This window comes from Zosterops lateralis (assembly GCF_965231275.1).
Source record: "Zosterops lateralis genome assembly, chromosome: Z".
Classification (NCBI taxonomy): Eukaryota; Metazoa; Chordata; class Aves; order Passeriformes; family Zosteropidae; genus Zosterops; species Zosterops lateralis.
Genome location: NC_139800.1, coordinates 18,536,453 through 18,556,181, shown reverse-complemented (window position 1 = coordinate 18,556,181; position 19,729 = coordinate 18,536,453). Strand labels below are relative to the sequence as shown.

General features: G+C 37.7%; 1 protein-coding gene across 1 annotated transcript in view; it reads left to right on the top strand.

The window, feature by feature from the left end:
• Positions 1–9,789, top strand: part of SLC1A3 (solute carrier family 1 member 3) — a gene marked incomplete at its 5' end in the record, with an annotated part of 60,887 nt that extends 51,098 nt beyond the window's left edge. The window contains 5 exons of the mRNA XM_083884077.1: positions 1,878–2,173; positions 4,214–4,447; positions 6,390–6,584; positions 7,986–8,120; positions 9,350–9,789. Of these exons, the coding sequence (XP_083740203.1) occupies positions 1,878–2,173; positions 4,214–4,447; positions 6,390–6,584; positions 7,986–8,120; positions 9,350–9,554 (1,065 nt within the window). The 3' untranslated portion in view covers positions 9,555–9,789. The remainder of the gene's footprint in view (positions 1–1,877; positions 2,174–4,213; positions 4,448–6,389; positions 6,585–7,985; positions 8,121–9,349) is intronic.
• Between the last annotated feature and the right edge of the window lie 9,940 nt (positions 9,790–19,729).

Sequence of the window (19,729 nt, the reverse complement as noted above, 5' to 3'; positions counted from 1 at the left end):
TACCCCTAAGACACTTTACTAATGAATTAAGAGCACGTTCCTGCTGCAACAGGATGAGTATAAAATGAAGGCATATTCTTTCTAACACAGGTTTTTGAAGGTAAGAATCTTTGTGTGGTTATACTTTTTCCCATATAGATCCCAACACCTTCTCAGTCCCTCACCATAATTTTGTAGCAACTCTGAGATAACCTGACATGAGGGGAGGAGGGGGGCAATTATCAGACAAATGAAGATCATGCTGCCTCTGACAGAAAAGTGGTTTATGACTTAGCTCATGGCCTGTTCCAACAGGCAGGCAGCACACATCCAACTCCCTCCAACAGCTGTATCACACTTTTGACCTAGTCAGGTAGGAAGAGAAGAACCCGAGGGTAATGGAGGAGATTCAGAACCAAGACCTCTGTTACTTGAAAATACAACCCCATCCCTCCTTCCCTGGTTGTGTAGTTCCAGTCTCTGTGTTCTTCCCTCTCTGACATTTCCACTGCCAGTGAGAGCTGATTCACTCCCCCAGGCTTCACCCAAAAATTGGTGACATTTTGCCACTTTAAAAAGTAGAACTGTCTCACTAAGAGATCAAACAAGAATTATCAGGTTGGATGTGAGTGGGTGAGGCATTGGAACTGGGCTTTTCCAAGTGCTCCTACAGCTCTCAGCTGGCTTCTGTACAGCCTAAATCTTAAAACATTTTAGGAAATTTTATTCAAAACTCAAAAGAGTATCTGACCTTCATGAATCTGGGTTCTGCTACATATTATTCAGAAGCCTTCCATAAATGTTCAGTTAGCAGGTTTTATTTGACATTCTGAAAGACTTAGAGCCTTTAGAGCGATACCTCAAATATGTGGAAAGAGTGCATAAAACTACTCAGGTGCAGAAAGTAAAATCAGGCTTTTGAAAGTTGATGATACTCAGGTTTCCTGTCTTGGTCATAATTACTTCATTTTGCCCAAATATTTCTGAAACCTTCAACAGGTCTCTAGATATCAGTAAGGATACTAAAACTTTTCCTGGTAGCTCAAAAAGAATAAAAATCCAAAGTTGCTGAATAACCTTGACACCAGCATTCTTCTGCTTTAATGGACTAATTAGCATCCTGAGATACATGAGAAACATTATACTAGTGATATTTAGTGTGCCTTGTGTTCAATAGAATTTAACCAGGACAGAGCTGCAGGGCTTTTTGTGCCCAGTCAGAAATATTCAAGGTGTAAATTTCTCTTTGGAAAAACATTAGGGGGTGAAAGACTGGTATTCAAAATAGATAAAGCAGACATTTAGGATCATATTGAGATTTAGAAATTGAGTTGTCTGTTCCATATAGAAACCATTTAAAGTATAACCTTTTCCTAAATTAAGAAATGAGGTGACTTTTACTGCAGAGTAAACTAATGGCTTTGCCGTAACAACAAAAAAAGAAGAGCTACATTATATTGAAGTTAGCTTAGTCTTATTTTTTTAATACAAAAAGATGAAGAAATAAAGAAAATGCAGAGCACAAGAAAATATTCTCAGCAGCCAAAAAGGCTATAAATGTTCAGAAATTTGTAGCTATTTATATAAAATGAAAACTAAGAATCAATAGTTTTGTTACAGAATATAGGAGCATGACAAATCTGCATATTTGACTTCAGCCTGTTTATGGGAAAATTATTTCTAGAAGCTAAAGCTGAAGATTTAGCTTTTGAAGTTAATATGGATTTTTGTTGCTTTCAGGAAAACCAAGTTTTCATCATAGTACATTTATACCTAGAAATATTTAGCAAAAAATTGAAATGTCCTACAATATCGAATAATAATTTAATTTGTGATTTTAACCTTTGTTTGCTATGATTCACTGAATTTCTATCTTTCTTTTATTTTCGTTTTAACAGTTCAAAACCAACTATGAAAAGAGAAAGTTTAAAGTAGCTATTCCATCCAATGACACATCCACAGTGACTTCCATAATAAGCAATGTGTCAGAAGCAATGGAAGCTCTCACCCGAATGAAGGAGGAAATAGTTCCTGTTCCAGGTTCTGTGAATGGAGTGAATGCCCTTGGCTTGGTGGTGTTCTCAATAAGCTTTGGCCTGGTGATTGGGAGCATGAGGGAGCAAGGTCAGGCATTGAAAGACTTCTTTGATAGCCTTAATGAGGCTATCATGAGATTGGTAGCTCTAATCATGTGGTAAGTGCCTCTTTGATAAATTCATTTTTAAGCTTATATTAACAATATATTTTCATCAGTCAGGCACAGAGTAGCAAGAATCTATATGGCAGAAAGTCGGACAATAAGGTTGTATTTACCTTGGAACTTTTTAAATGAGTGAACTCTAGAACTGTAACTCTCTGTGACAATAATCTGCCCGAACATACCAGCTCCTTCAGTGAGTTTCACTTTTGAGATGAGAAAAAAAAAGGTCAATGGCAAAAGTTGCTACCCTTATACAAGCCATTCTATGTCTTCATAAAGATAGCAATCACAGCAGTAGGCTATTGAAGTTCCCTTACATCCTAATCTGAATTCATTAAAGGAAACCGACAAACCTCTCCCATAATCTTATTTCTACACAGCCAGACCTTGTTATCATAATTTTCCAACACAACTGGTTCTTGTAGTTGTTCTTGCACTGTAGCTGCACTGCTCACACATACACATAATTTTCCTGCTTTCTTTGCTGTGTTCATTAGGTAAATAAAATAAATGCCTTTTCCTTCAAGGTATGAAATCTTTTCAAACATTAAGACTCATTATTCTCCAGGTAGAAGGTTAACTGTGACAAGAAATCTTGTTGCTTTCTTTACTACAGGAAAAAACCAAATCAACTCCAAGGGTCTATCCAGGAGCACACATATATACTACCATACTAGATACCAAAACAAAAATATGTATATTAGCTCTAATAACTAAAATCTTTTCTCCTTTATAAGAACACTTAAAATGTTAAAGCAGAGGATTCAGATAAATTTCCACATGCACATGGGCTTGATGGCGTAAAGGGCAATTGAGATATAGTGCATAGATTCTGTTCTGTGGTATCCTACTGTAAGAAGACAAGTGGACATTTATAGGAGTGGGGCTGTACCTAAGGTGCTCCTGCAGCAGAATTATGTTTGAGTTTTATGCTCAGCACCAGTTCTTTCTTCACCTCTAGCTGTGCTTCCTGATAGGCAAAAGCAGCTCATCCCACCTGTGCTGCTGTTCCACAGTGCAGCCAACCTTTGTCACATAGATTTCTTCATGCTGATGAATATATTATCCAGTGCCCCACTGGATAAAATGTAATACAGGCAAGAGTGATGCCTAGAAAATGGAACAGATCTTCCCAAAAACATTAGAGTGAATATAAAAGCAGATCTTTGCTTGAAACCTTTCAGGTACACAATATGACAAAAATTACATGTGGTAAATTAGTTCTACAATTTTTATATGGTTAGTCTATTATTATACTTACCATATACTGTCCAATTAAAAAGTTACTTAGGTAATAATTCCTGGGTTCCTGCCCCACTGGAAGGAGTCCAGTGGTTTCTTTTGCCCCATTTTTGATATGTCTGTTCCAGATTCTGATTGGAAAATAGAACATCCTTGTAGCTGGTATTCTTCTTGGAATAAAACTAAGCAATATTTAGGAATGCATTTATAAGGTTAGCTTATTGTTCCTAAAAGTAGGGAAGAAAGATAGGAAAAATACAAGAAGCTATAGCCAAAGCTATAAATACGTGAAAAATATAAAAAGCTAAAAATCCTAGGCATCACAAGCAGCTTGAAATCTTCAGAAGTTTTCAGACTTCTGTGTGGGTTCCTTCCCCAACAACATGGGAAACAGCACTGGAATAGAACTGGATGCTTGGCAAAGTGTACACATATGTCAGTTTAGCCTTCCTTCACACAGGCAGAATTATAATAGGATTGGCTGAACTAGTTTTTAAATTACACTTGGAGTCCAAGGAGAATTCATTTCCCTGCCTGTCCAAAAGGCATGCTATACATCTTGAAATCCTTACCAGATGTGGAATCCACTGAACCCCATCAAAAATGTTCACTGCTGTGGTTGAATCCAGGTTGAATTGTTAAGAGTTGAAGAGGTAAATTTTTGAACTGCTCCTGAATGCGAGCATCCTAAGAGTGAAATTGTGCATTTCTGCATATAAACACAAACAGGGTGGATGGGAGACCGAATCTCTACTTTGTTTTGGTAATACTGCTTTAATTTCTTATTTGCAGGTATGCTCCACTTGGAATTCTCTTCTTGATTGCTGGGAAAATTGTTGAGATGGAAGATATGGGTGTGATTGGTGGACAGCTCGCCATGTACACTGTAACAGTTATCATTGGTTTGCTAATTCATGCTGTCATTGTCCTACCTCTTCTCTACTTTGTGATCACTCGTAAGAATCCATGGGTATTTATTGGAGGCTTAATCCAGGCATTAGTCACAGCTTTGGGAACATCTTCCAGGTATAACACAATATTTTAAAGCCATATCTTTTTTTAATATTACTGGTTTAAGAACCAATTTTGCCTAATGTTTGGTGAACTCTTATTCACTTGGGCGCTATATTCCAGTTCTGCTGCTCTCCAATACTGACTTGAACTCTATTTTCTATAAGAAACCCTGACCTGGGATGAAATTAATCTGTTTGGTGATGCAGACTGTATGACCAGAACCCTTGTCAGTTTGGTTAACCATGGTGTGTGCTATTCTAAGTAGTTTGTAATGGTTTAATAATGAAGGATAGAGCTGGCAAAGAATATGCATGGCCAAATGGAGCAGCCAACAGAAAAGTCATAAGAGGATTCCTAATGGAGGCTGACATCTTGTGCCCAAAATCCTGATAACCAATTATAGATACAGAACCTACAACAGAAATGACAGTTTTGCTCTTTGCAGGTAGTCATAGTTATGTCAGGTGAATTAAAAAAATTGTTTGCATATATGACAGAAGGAAACATTACTATAGGGCACACATTTCTATACCATTCGACCATTCATAAAACCACTGCCATTTTAATACATTCTAAAAATGCATCTTAAAGACAGAGGGTTTCAGTCAGATATTCTGCAATGCTAAATTTGAGTACTTGGTGTTTGAGATTATTTTGAAGTAAAAACCTAGGCTGATGCAAGACAACATACTGTATTGCAAGTGGATTTAAAAACCATCTGAAATTCAACTGTAAGATGACTGTCAGCAAAGACATTTTTCCAGCACAAACTTCCACAACCCCTTTTTAATTTTGGTCAGGATTTTATCAGTATTGATAGAGTCTTCAAAGACTAGAAAGTCTGTTAAGTATTTAGCAATGAAGGTTTCACTGGGATTGAGTAACCTGAATTGCTGTGTATTGTTAAACCTCTTTACTTTGGTGTGATTAGATGTAGAGATACAGGCCTGGCTTGGACAGAGTTAACTTTCTTCATAGCAGCTCATATCTGCCATGTTTCAGGTTTTTGCCCAAAACAACAATGATCACATGCTGATATTTTAGCTGTTGCCAAGTATTTGCACAGCATCAAGACCTTCTCTGAGTCTCACTCTGCCCCCACAGTGAGTTGAGGGGTTGACAGTGGGTTGGGAGGGCACACAGCCAGGCAGATGTAAGTAAGGAGATTTTCCACGCCACGTACATCATGCATGGCAATGAAAGGGGAAGAAGGATTTTAGGGAGGCTGGCCACAGTTTACTCCAGAACTTGCTGGCCACTGGTCCATCTGTGGGAGTGGTGCCTAAGCATGTATTGTAACTTGTATTGTTTCTTCTGCTCTTCTTTCAAACTTCTCTCACACTCATTAAACATTTTTATTCTCAGTCCCTCCATTTTCTTGTTCTCTACTGTTCCATTTGGTTTTGCCCTTCCCATCAGGGTGTAGGGGCAAGTGAGTGGCTGTGTGGTGCTTAGCTGCCTACTAGTGTTAGTGCATAGGTGGGAAAATAGTGCAACCACCAACCAAAATGCCTTTTGCATGGGAGCCCACAAAAAAGAAGACAAAACAAGCTTCTTACTGAAGCTTTGAATAGGACAATTGGTATACCTTCAAGAAAACAATGCTTAGGGATGATTCAATTACAACTCCATTACTTAAAACTTTGAGGTAGGAATTTTGAATAGATTCCTGCACCTGGCAGAAGAATCTTGTGACAAAACACTGAACTTAGACACTTTCAGACTAGGGATTACATAGAGAATGGCAGTAATTAACAGCTGGAAAAAGTTTCCAAGAGCATTAAGAGAACCTTCACAATTAGAAATGCTTAAATTCAGCATGTGCATTAAAAAAAATCTACTCTCATAGATCACATAAAAACTAAGACAGAACCATCTCTCATCATTATAACATTACACTCTTCTCTCTCCTTCTTTGAAGAATTTATAAAATTTTTTTTTCTTTTTGTTTCAGTTCTGCAACACTACCTGTTACATTTAAGTGTCTAGAAGAAATAAATGGAGTGGACAAACGAGTTACAAGATTTGTACTCCCAGTTGGTGCTACAATTAATATGGATGGAACTGCTTTATATGAGGCTTTGGCTGCAATTTTCATTGCACAGGTCAACAACTTTGATTTGAACTTTGGACAGATTATCACAATCAGGTATGGAAACCACTGTTACCTACATTTAATAAAATGTGATGACCCCTTCCTGGTTTAAGTAGGATTAAAGAAAAGCCTCTAGAGCTAAAAACAAGAACTGCTCCAGTATCAGATTATCTGCAATTTACATCTTCTTCATGCAAAAGGACCCCCAGCATGTAATCTCATTTGGATAAACTTTTAACAAAATTGTAACATGACACACCTATTACTGCACTTAATAAAGACAACAAGAACAAGATTTAATTAATAGATTTTTTTTTTTTTGTAAGAACTCATGCAGCTGTTGGGACCTACAGACTTATAATGAGTACCAAGTATTTTATAAAGCGTGTACAAAGCTGAAGCATAAAGTCATCACAATGTTACTGCTAGAAGAGATCGTGTTTTCCTGCTTTCAGGATAAAATAGGGGCTAGCTGTGTAAGAAAGAGTAATACAATTTTATAGCATCAGCTGACAGAAGTGGTGAACATGAGTTATGTTTTCAAGCACTTCCTGTTTGAAATACAACAGCAAACAGCCCACTAATTAGCATTCAACTATAACTAATCTGCTTTAATTTCATTAATTGTTTATCACAATTTAAGGAAAAAAGGTGATGGGTACTTGTGCAGAAGAAAGGAGTGTCAGCAAGAGGACAGGTGGGCACTGTGGGACAAAGACACATCTATCGCACAAGAACACTGAAAGTTCAGATATAGTACTCCATAAAACCCACCCATTTGTTTCAATATTCAGGAACCTAAGGCAAAACTCTGCCTTCACCCTCCAAGGCAATTGTTTCACATTCATTAGTAGTAGAGCTGCTCCCTGGAAAACCACCTGAGAAAACAAATTCCCCCTAAACCAGGTGTGAATAAGCATATTTCTACAGTTTCTAGACAGTGTGACTCAGGGTTTCTGGCAGCTTTCTGTTTTCTGATGGCAGAACATCAACTGCTGGAGGACAGAGACTTCACCTGGCATGAAGTTACAGTGAGATGGACAGAGAGCAAAAGTTCTTGTGTTAGATCTGCCAGGACAGAACTACCTCCTCAGCTTTTTCTTTTAACATGTTTGAGCTTGTGAAAAGAGTTTTTTCAATGGGTGGGGACATGTAGCTATAATGGTTTTTTCTAGCCCTTGGCATATATTAGGGAATTTATCACCTAACAAAATCATGTTTCAAGGTTTCTGGATAAAGGTTTAGTGAAACATTTTGGATCAAGGGTCATAGCCCCCTGCAGCTATAGGGTATTCAGATAAGGGATTAGGCTCATCTTTTTATTTACTACTGAGCAACCTACTACTACTGCCTTCTTGCTTTACATCTGGTTTTAAAGTTTGACAAATGATAAGGAGAGTTTTTCTTACAGTTTAATTACAGAAATCAATTAATTGTTGCCATCTCTTTGCACAGCATCACTGCTACAGCTGCCAGTATTGGGGCTGCAGGCATTCCTCAAGCTGGACTGGTCACCATGGTCATTGTCCTCACATCAGTAGGTTTACCTACAGATGATATCACTCTTATCATTGCAGTGGACTGGTTCTTGTAAGTATTTTTATGGAGCTGTTAAAGGTTTAGACCATATTTAGCAGTGCAATAACCAGGAACATTGTGTCGATACTACAATGTTTTGCTCTGGAAGGCAGTTGGAAACAAAAAGAATCACTATTTCTTGCTAGTAAGGTACTTTCTTAGAGCAGATGGTGAAGAGTGTTGTTTAATTATGGTTCCTTTCGCATGCAAAAGTTTACATAGAAACCTGAATTGTTAAGATGCTAAGAAAACTTTCAGATGCACTGTAATTAAGTAAGCAAAGAATTGCTTTAGTCTTTTACTTTTTGTAGGAAGACAATGAAAACTTTTCAGTTTTCAGAACTGAATCAGCCTCAGAACTGGATCAGATCCAATCAATTCATTGCAGCCTTGCTGACTAATCTAGGAAAGGTTCATCTGTCTACTCCATGATAAATGAAACAAAACAAAACCAAAAATAATTGTGTAACTGCCACCACAAAGTATTGCCCCTCAGTTTTTCCATTCATCTATCTATGACAGATATATTCTCCTAGGTCCACAAAATAAATGAAAGGAAGATTTTTTTTCTAACTTCTATTTCATCTAACATCTATTATTTAGCTTTTCTGGGGGCTTTGACCTTCAATCTTATCAAGTGATCCCTGAAAGAAGTTGCCTGTGGTGTTATCAGAACACAGTGTCTTCAAATGATTATCTAACCACCTGAAGTAGGTGGATGCTTACCTCCTGACACTGCCAGTCACTGCCTTGCCACTCCTGCCTCCTGCATCTTCTGGGCAGAGCCCTTCGAGAGGATGAATATTCATAGTTAATATTGAGTCATTCCTGCACAATTCCACCCTAAATTACACATCATATCTTATGGTCAGGAGACAAAGAAACCTAACAAGGTAAATTCTTGCTGGCTTACACCTTATCTGGTTTGGAGGATAGAAACCTAAACTCTTGATACCCAAGTGTATCAAAATGCCTCCAAGAAGCCATATGCTCCCTTTGCCATCCTCTTCACATGACCATTTCTTGGTGTGAAGTTGCTAAGAATATTAACACATTTTGCGACTCCATAACCCACTATATTTGTTAATTTCTTTAGAAGGAATCATGACATTAACAGTTCAGATAAGCAAATGTATATAAAAGAGGTGACTGATCTAGTAGCTATTTGAGGGCCATTTCAGCAGCCAGTCTGCTTGCTTCCCCGAGAAACGGATGAAAGTAACTCACTACTTTTTCCCTAGGGATCGTCTCCGTACCACTACCAATGTCTTGGGAGACTCCATTGGAGCAGGAATTGTTGAACATTTATCACGGCATGAGCTGAAGAACAGGGATGCTGAGATGGGTAATTCCGTGATAGAGGAGAACGAAATGAAGAAACCATACCAACTAATCTCGCAAGAAAATGAGAATGAGAAACCAATAGATAGTGAAACCAAGATGTAGGCTAGAGAAAGCGTGAGTTCAACACTACAAGTGTGGGAAAATACACACTTTTTCCAGTGATTTATATCTTGAATTCACCAACTTCATCTATTCCTTGATTTCTCCCTTTATGCTCGCACTGGAAAGAATTAATGAAAATATATTCCAAACTAGCAGTGATCATGGTATATGTTGGCTTCCCACTTAAAAAAAAAATTAACAGGCAACAACAGTGGTCCTGCTAGACATATGCTAACTGGGGATAAAAAAAAGATTGTGTATATGTTACTCAGTCCTGTGAATCTTTTTTTTTTTTTTTTTTTTTTTATGAACTGGAAAGTAAAAACAGATAACAGAGCCTGAAAATTGTTTTATTTTTTTAAAAACCTGTTGAAAATTCCTAACATCTATAAACACACAATCAACACTTCTAACTTGATAACTCCATCCAGCTAAGTGAATTAACAGGACTTTTGCTATTTTAGCTGATTTTTTTTCTCTAGTGTTATATTATTGTTCAAATACTAGCAGGACAATAAAAAGTAGGAGATTAATTGAGGGGATAAAAAGGGGGAAGATATATAAATAAAGGAAAGAAAATACCCCCCAAATCAGCACTTTTACCAGCTGAGATGAAATATTTCTGGGAAAGTTATTTTATCTAGACAGTTTTTCAAATTAGATTCAGCTGATCTTTATAAAAATGTAGCCTAGTTGGCTCCCACTGACTTACAAACATTTACACATGCATGCATGTACTTCCAATCTGGATTTTCTCCTTTAATTTCAACATCACAACCCAGTTAAAAAATCTGTATGTGTGTTTGTAGGAGCAAGGCCCTGGTCTGGGACAGAAAATGTGTCTTCATCTCTGTTTGGATAAAAAAAGTTCCATGCTCTGGAGGCACTAATGAGCTGCTTAATAATAAATTAGAAGGCAATGCCAGCCTTCTGCAGAAGGTGCGGAGGGTGAGATGTTCAGATCCTAAATGGGCTGCATTCTGAATCTGAATCCCTGAGACCAGCAGTAGTTTTCTGATTGGAAACCTCCCAGATTCTGGATCCACTAATATAATGTAGATGTATGAACTGGATTTACATTTTTCCATCCAGAGAAGGCTCCCTAACTTAATGTGAAATTTTTAATTCCTGGAGAGTTTACCAGTAGCACCTGAAAAAAAAGACAAAAGCCTTTAGAAAATAGAATAAAATAAATGGGTGCTTTTGTATTTTTATAAGGAAAAGATATACAAATTAAAAAATTATAAATACTACAATATATGTTGAAAATTTAATTAGAAAGGATTTTAAAATGAAATACTGTAGGTAATTTTCAGGGAATAGATAAGGAAAGAATAAAAAAAGGAAAACAATGAACTTGTAATACGGTGGCTTTTTTGTTCAAGATTATTCCCTGAAGAAGCCCTTTTCCAGAAATACAAATTATGTACTTTTTCCTTTTTGCCTTATATTGTTAGAGAGGCTAAACCAGAAAGTTTATAGTGCATATGTAGCTGGGAGAAAGAAAAAATATTAATGGACAGGCACAATAATGTCCAATTATCTGATCTGTTCTATTAAAATATTCAGTTTTCTTCTTTATTCCTCCCCTTGCCAAAATAATTCTGATGACAGAAATGAAGGATCCCCTTGCATTGTCCCAGCTGCCATTTAAAAACTCTTCAGTATGTTGCATCTGTCACTTAAAGTCCATAAATAGCATATGCAAGTAACTAGTGAAAACGTCAGCATGCTGGTCAAAGACAAACCTTTTCCTGGGCAAGATTGGTTTTTTGGGACTGAAATTCCTGTCAATCTTCTCCAGTTGAGTAATTCAGAAAATATGAGCAAGAACTCTCAAGTGAATTAAATGGGCAGGGTTTAATATAGGTTACTGAGCATCAAACCAAGAAAGCTCTAAATGAATCTCTAAATGACTTACTGAAAGAAAATATGGGTTGTTTCTTCATTTTTGGTATTTTGGTTTGTTTTTTGGGTTTTTTTTTTTTTCTTTTTTTTTGCTAACAGAATACAAATCTAGGATACAGACAGGCATTTTCTGATATATAATTAGAGATATTTTTATATAGATACTGTATTCAGAATGTGTGTACAAACATTAACTGTAGAATTTATGGCATAACATTTAAAATTTTTGTTAAGATTTTGTTTGGAAATACATTGCAAAGACAATGTAAAAGGCTGTCTTTCTATGACATCAGCTGAGAAAAATGAATTGTGTCACAAAGAATGTGAACTTTTTTATACTAACTTCGTTTCTTATGGAAATCAGGTATTATAGAAAGATTCCCTTCCCCATCCCTCACTGGTTATGCATTGGTATGCACCCAGAGTGGATTGAGAAGCATTACTTTGTAGATGTATTTTCAATAAAAATAGTTTTACATTACTGCTCTTTATTGTGATTTAGATTTCTTTCAAAGGCTCTGTAATACAAGCTTTGCACAAACTCAGAGATGAGGAATTCATAGTATGGGGTTTCAGGAATTACAGGCCATTTTGTACAGGAGGATTTCCTCACTACAAATACTTACTTAATTTCATGATCAAAAATAAAGAAGTAAAGGCTGGGAGGTAGGAATATTAAAAATTAAAGGAATGAGTGTTAAACCCACCAAAGTTCATTCAAATTCAAGTATATAAGTACATAATATCTGCAAAATCTTTTGTAAAAAAGTATTTATATTTTCAGTGATTCAGCTACTGCAAAGCTGACAGTTCATTTTGGATGCATAATTAGATTATACAAACTCCAAATTCAGCCTTGTAACATTACAACCTTCTTAGACATCCACTGTTATGCCCATGAAAGTGGTTTATGGTGCTGGGTTCATTTGGCAAAAACTTCAGCTAGCAGTTATCATCTAATGGAAGTCAATATTTTATCAGAAGTATTGGAAAGGTATAAAAGATATAACCTGAATCACTTGTATCTGGGAAGTCGTGTTGTTTGGAGCAAATGCAGAGAGCAGGGAGAAGCCCTGCCTTCCTGAACATACATCAGCAAAACACCAAACAATGACCTCTATGAATATGTCTGTGATGTTTTAAGGGTAAAAAAATTTTGTGAAAAAAATCAGAGAATAGAAAAGTTCAGAGAAGGCATGGTGTTACGGAGCATAACTTTCCACAATTTTATTTCTAGTTATCCGTATGTCTATTCACCCAATCCAAGTAAGTATCTGGTGTCTCTGGAACTACTGTCATGATGGGAAGAGTGTAAAGAAAGGGGGCTAGTGTATCACAGAATCATTTAGGTTGGAAAATATCTCCAAGATCATTGAGTCCAGCCTTTGACTGATCAATATTTTGTCAACTAGACCATGGTACTGAGAGCCATATCCATCCTATTCCTGAACACCTCCAGGGATGATGACTCCATCTCCCTGGGCAGCATGTTCCAATATCTGACAACCCTTTTTGTGAAGAAATTCTTCCTGATGTCCAAGCTGAACCTCTCCTGGCTCAGCTTGAGGCCATTTCCTGTCACCCTGTCATTTGGGAGGAGATATCAAACTCTTTCTGGCTACACCCACCTTTCAGGGAGTTGTAGAGTGATAAGATTCCCCTTGAACCTCCTCTTCTCTGAATAAATACCCCCAGCTCCCTCAGACACTCTTTACTTGACTTGCACTCTAGACCCTTCCCCAGTTCCACTGCTCTTCTCTGGGCATGCTCCAGCATCTCACTTGGAGATATTAGTGGCACAGTGGCCTTGCTTATTCTTCTGTGCCCTCATGCAGAAGTGAGATCTCTGGTATTCCATAATTTTAAGCAATATTTTCATTTAGAAATTGTGGAACAAAACAGCATTTCCATTCTTAGGCAAGAATTCATGCCTCTATAACAGTGTGTGGCCAGTAAAAAGCAAAGTGATTATGCATGTGGAAAATCAACTACTGGCACAGGAGAGTATTTCTTCTAAAAGACTGAATTCACACAAGTGACATTTTTGTTCCAATACAGGCACAACTGACAAGAAATGTAAGGCATTTTTTTCAACTAACCATTGCTTGTTTTAATAAAGTTACAACGGAAATGGTACAGAAGAGTGTATCTTTCTTCTCTTGTGATCAACAGTGTCCTGGTTGTGATAACAGTGTGTGATGAACTTGGTTCTGATGTGATCTGCCATTTCCCAGCACAAGAAAAAAAAAATTAGAGATTAACTAATAGATCACTACTTTTGTGGATTTCCTTCCTTCTAGAAGGATCAGCTCAACCTGACAGCATGGAGAAGATGGAAGATTTTTATACCACCATGCAAAACTGAAAACTCAGACTTGCAGCATCAGTGAGGCAACAATATTCTACAGATAACAGAAAGCAGTAGTGAGGTGATATAATTCTTCATGATGAGCCTTTTCCTTGCCCCTTCCCCCATGCAACTCCTCTGATGTCTCTGAAATACACAGATGTGTCTAAAATTCCAAAATTTTAAGACAGGAATACCCGCATCTCTAACCAAAGTTTCTCTTGAACATGCCTCATTAGACAACTAGGGCTGCACAAATAATTAATTTTTCACTTCAGTGATAGAACTGAAAAACTCAAGAGAATAATTCTTCCAGGGCATCATTGAAACAACTTCTTGTTGCTTAAAAAAAATAATCGTATCTCACTTTTAGATTGTGTTTACTCTGTTTTAAATTAAAACAAACTCAGCTGTAAAATGAACTGAACTTGGAAATAAAACTTTTGCTAGGAAAATGCCAAAATTAAATGTTTCAACTTTTCTATAATATCTCCTCACTTTAAAGCCAATTGTATTTATAGAAGTTGGCACAGCTTCACAAGTCATTGCCTCAAAAATCGCATTTTTCAGCAGTATATTTTTATATTCATGCTTTTTCTTTGTTCTTTACAACTTCCTTTCTCCAGACATTGCACATTTTTCTGATTTTCCTGATTACTTAGAGTTTGTTCTTCATTGTACTATTAGCTTTTTTAGATCTTTGATATTTTATAAAAATGGTTAAAAAATGAACTCTCTTCTGATATTTGTTCACTATTGTTACTATTACACTGGCTCCTAAACTTGTGCTCGTTTTCTGCATAATTTCTTTCTCAAAATCTGAATCAGTTTTCCATTTTCTGCAGTACCATATTCCTTTTTCCATTTGTCCCACTTTCTTTCATGGCTTTACTCCTCATTTTTACAGCTTCTCCTCCAAGAGCTCCCCTACAGCAGGTCTTCATATACCCGGATTCAGGTCTCAGGAGTGTTCTCAGTATTCAGCACGACTCAGCTTTTCTGGGTTTTGCTTCTTGACCAATAAAATATGGACAACAGGATCTGGCACCAGGGTTTCAAGAGAAATTAAGATTGTGTAGAGCCTGTAAAATGGGCCTGACACAGACACTTGGGCAATGCCTTGGGGACCATCCAGACCCTGAAGATTTGTGTAGCAGCCTTGTACTTTTATCTCCTGTGCTCTAGATGCTTGGGTGAATTTAAGAATTTACCCTCTCTTCAAAACAGAAATCAGATGAATTTGTTCTTCATAATTATACCTAAAAACAGACAAAAATATTGTAGTGCTCCTTGGCTTCTTCCACTGCCAAAACCGCCATGAATAGCAAAGAGAGGAGGATAAAATAATGACCTGAGTTGGATGTCAAGCACTACTTTGCAAATATATTCAGAATAACATTCATACTGATGGCAGACGGTGACTGTCATTCTTTCTGAGCAGGTGCCACACAAACCTCCCATCACAGGTCTTCCAGTTCACCTTGCTTGTGACCTGCAGTCCCTCTCCTACTCCCACCCCGCTCCTCTCCCAGGCAGCACCTCCTGGCCATGCCAAATTGCCCGGTGTTTTTGTGATAGGCACAAATGGGGACTGGGATGAGACCACCCAACTTGCTTTCATTTACGGGCTCAGCCAGGATGTAAGCCCGAGTCTCCAGAAGAAAAAGCCGACAGTACTAACCCACTGTGCCACTTAGCCTGCACAGTGCAAAAGAGCTATTCAGCTGCTGCCAGCGCTTCATTTTCAGATGTACGGTGGCTTTGTGACCATCAGCCGCCTAAAAACTGCAGTTTCCCAGCAAAGACAGCCAATTTTTTTTGTCTCGCTGGACTATGCTGCCATCGTGTGGCAAATGTTCTCTACAAGGCACATTTTGCATTCAATTAGGAAAGCTAAGCTAAGTGCTCTGATGAACAGTTGAGCACAGTGTATTGAGCACAGCATTTAACATTTGTTCAGTTGCAGAATGTTGTTATTGTTGATGTCGTTATTATTATTATTATTATTATTATGCCTACTTACATAAAGGATATACTCGTTCATCTTGTCCTCTGTTTGACACAGCCTTGAAAAGGCTTAGTGTAACACTGTCATTCTTATATTGACTCTTCAGTGCTTGTGTTCATTCTGCTTTCTCTGAGCATCTCTCAGGCAAGATGAAGGTGTTTTGGGGAAAATGTGCCAAAGTCCCCAAAACATTCCTGGATGTGTGTGGACCATTCTACTAGCACTAACTGTTAACAGCAGAATTTCACACAGTACTAATCTGCCTTCCAGTCTCAGTTGTTTCTCTTTGAAGTCTCTCTTAGTAAACTGATGTGCCCCAAGGTTTTATGAAAATGGTAGATTTTCATAAAACACTTGGAATCTGTACCTGCCAAATTTTGTCCCTTTTGAAGGGTGTAGAGTGTACCTAAATACAATTCATGTCAAAATGGTGAGGAGCAGCTGAGAGAGCTGGGGGTGTTTGGCCTGGAGAAAAGGAGGCTCAGGGCAGGCTTTATCATTCTCTACATTAAAAAGGGCTTGTGGAAGTGGGGAGTTGGTCTCCTCTCCCATGTAACAAGGGACAGAATGAGATAAAGTGACCTCAAGTTGCACTAGGGGAGGTTTAGACCACATATTAGGGAAAATGTATTCATTGAAAGGGTTGTCAAGCATTAGAACAGACTGCCAGACAAGTGGTGAAGTCACAGTTTCTGGAGGTTTTTTAGAGCTGTGTAGATGTGGCACTTGGGGACATGGCTTAGCAATAGATTTGGCAGTGCTGGGTTGAGGGTTGGACTCAACAGACTTAGAGGTCTTTTCCAACCTAAACAGTTCTGTGATTCTATGAAGCAAATGCTGTGTGGCATCTGGCCAGGGCATATGTTGTTCCCTTACAAACCAGCAGTGCTGGCAATACTTGTAGTACTAATATTGTATTGCAAACTCCTGGGGACAGAATTGGAAGAATTTTGCTCATCCTGTCTTCAAATTCATTTCCAGCCCTTAGCACTATCTAAAAACATCACACAACACAAAGGACCAGAAAGCAAAGCAAAAGAGTTCAAAATTACTATTTTTAAGTCAGACTCAAAAGGACTCAGGTCATGATTTTGAAAATTAGATATCTGTAATACTGAATACTACTAAAATTACATCCCTCAAAAGTTAGTCCAGAAAATATTAATCTTCTTTGCAATTACTCTCTTTGTCAAACTACAACAGGTCTTTCACAGTTCAGCTGTAATCAAACCACCATGAAACTCCATCACCATCAAAAAGTGCACCATCTGCTAAAAATACAAAGAAATGGTTTAAAATTGTAAATATAATTCCAGGAGCATGGGCTGGACTTTGTTTACTGCCAGCACAAAGCAGCTCTTCTGTTTCAGAGCCATCACCAATAAACCGCAATCAAGCTTTGCTTGCTCCCTCCTTCCTTTCAATTCATTGCTTCCCACAGTATAATTTAGTCTGGTGGGATAAAACATTCTCCAAACATAAGCTCAGCTGTGAACACAAGAGAGAGAGACTTGAAAGGGTAAAAGGGTGCAGGGGAGATATTGGGAACAGAGCAGCAACTCTGACTTCCTGCCATGCTAAGATAAAAACACCAATCCACTCAGCACATGAGTAAATATAGGAGGATATTGCTTAGCAGCTGATAGGATTCCAGCAAAGAGGAAATCTGTCTCAGGGAAATCTGTCTCATGGACCTCCTGGAGTTCTTTAGGTGCAATAGTGGAGGCAAGTATCTGAATTTTCAGAAAGCCATAGATAATGTCCTACACCGAAAGCTAATAGAGAAAATAAGTTGCCATGGACTGAAAGATAGGTCCTTTGTGGATTTAAAGCCTGTTGTAAGATGAGAAACAAATGGTAGCAGTTAACTAACACTTCTCAGTAAGAAGTGTTTAAAGTGAGTCCACACACAAAATGCTTTAAGGATTAATTTTGTTGAACAGCTTTACCAATTCCTTGGACAAGAAATTTTGCAGTGCAATCTCTCTAAGGGATAAAATAACACATCTCTAAAATAGTTGTGTTCCTTGACAATGGCATCAAAATCCAGAAGGGGCCCACAAATCTGAATGGATGAATGTTTTCCAGGTCATCTTCCCTTAAGAAAAATATGAAATAGTGCACCTACGGGGAAAAAAATCTCAATGGTAACTACATGGTGCTGAACTCAAACCTGGCAATTATAAGCCAAAGAAAGGATCTTAAAGTTGCTGCTATTTCCTGGAATCACTGGATCAACGCACTGGCCAAAAAAAGGCAGCAAGATGCTGGGAGTCACAGCCAAGGTACTCAGAACGAGGAGAAAAGAGGACATAATTTTGCTGCTGTGTAAAGTACTTGGTGCAGACACACCTCAAACCCCTTAGGATGTTTCAAGCAGGATGTAGAGGAATTAAGAGAGGTGCACGGACAAGAATACAAAGTAAAACATTCATAAGAGAATTTGGGAGATACAAAAAAGTCCTTAGCTGCAGAAGATGTATGATGAAGTAAAACAAAAAACAAGAAGGAAATGGATAAAGTAAATGTAATTTACTTAAAAACAAACAAACAAACAAACAAACACCTTTTTAAAAAGTGAAAGTAAACTGCTAATCACCTACAATAATATCAAACTACACTAGTCACAGCAGGAACTGGGCGAATACTTTAAAACAGAATTTAAACTGGTTAAGGAGTACAGCTTTACAAAGTGGGTAGTGAACTCTGGAACTACATTGTCACTGGACACTAGGAGACACAGAATCGCTGAGGCAACAGTATCAAGAGATTCAAAAAGTGATTATATTAATTCAGAAACAGGGCTAAGGTCTGGTGCCAATGGAATAAGGAAGCCCCAGCATCCTTAATACAACAACTTTGAAAGTTATGGAAGCCATCCAGATAAGTGGCAGCTCACATGATTTTATGACACTGCTGGGCAGTGAGAAAATAGTGGCTTTAACAGAAGAATGGTCTGAACTTGCAGGAGATTTCTAATGTGGGGGTTTTATCCCATCTGTCCAACAAGCAAGAATTTAGGCAACTGTAACATGGCTCATTCTGTTATCTGCTAATTCTGTGACACAGAATGCCTTCTTGGACTTTCCACTTCACTGACACATCTCTTCAAGTTATGCATCTTGCATAAAGTAGTCACTCTGGAGCTGCAAATTGATGACTCATATGTTTCAGGGAAAACTGTTTTCTTCCTTCCCACTAGTGATGTTGTGTGTGCTCATGTGTAAAATTTGTTATCCTCCTCCTTTGCAGAATATTTCAAAATTCCTTTGTTAAAGCTTTTACAAAACTGCCATGACTTCCCCAAGCACAGATGTCTCCTCTAGGCTTGGAGCAGCAAGACCCACTCCCAAGAGTTCCCAGTAAGCACCATTTTGCAGTTTGGGCAATGCAAGAAACACCAGGTGAGATGATGAATAAAATGTCACATCTTCTCATCTCTTGCTTCACAATTCCTTAATCAATTTCAGAAAATCCAGTGGAGCAGCCTATACACAGCTGTAAATTTATGCTCTGCTGTTTTCCAGATGGTCCATTTCTGCAAAGTTCAAAGTCTGGAGCAGGGAGACCTGAGCTCATTTACAGGCAGTTTCCCAAAACATTACTTTCATTATTCTTATTATGTTTCCTCCACTGTATGAAATATTCTCTTAAAGAACTCGTGAAATTATTGGAACTGTGGGAAAAAAAATCCTCTCCAGAAGCCAAATCTTTTCAGATTCATTTCAGTCCTTTGACTGAAGACAGCAACAATAGATAAAGAAAGACAGCAACCTGGTGAAGTAATTAATGTCCTAATGAAAGTGTTGTTAGAACCAATTGCTAAAAAGCTCCATTTAAAATGCTGTTAATTCAAATTATTTTTAATAAACGATATTATTGCTATTCTCCAACACTTATTATCGTTTAAAT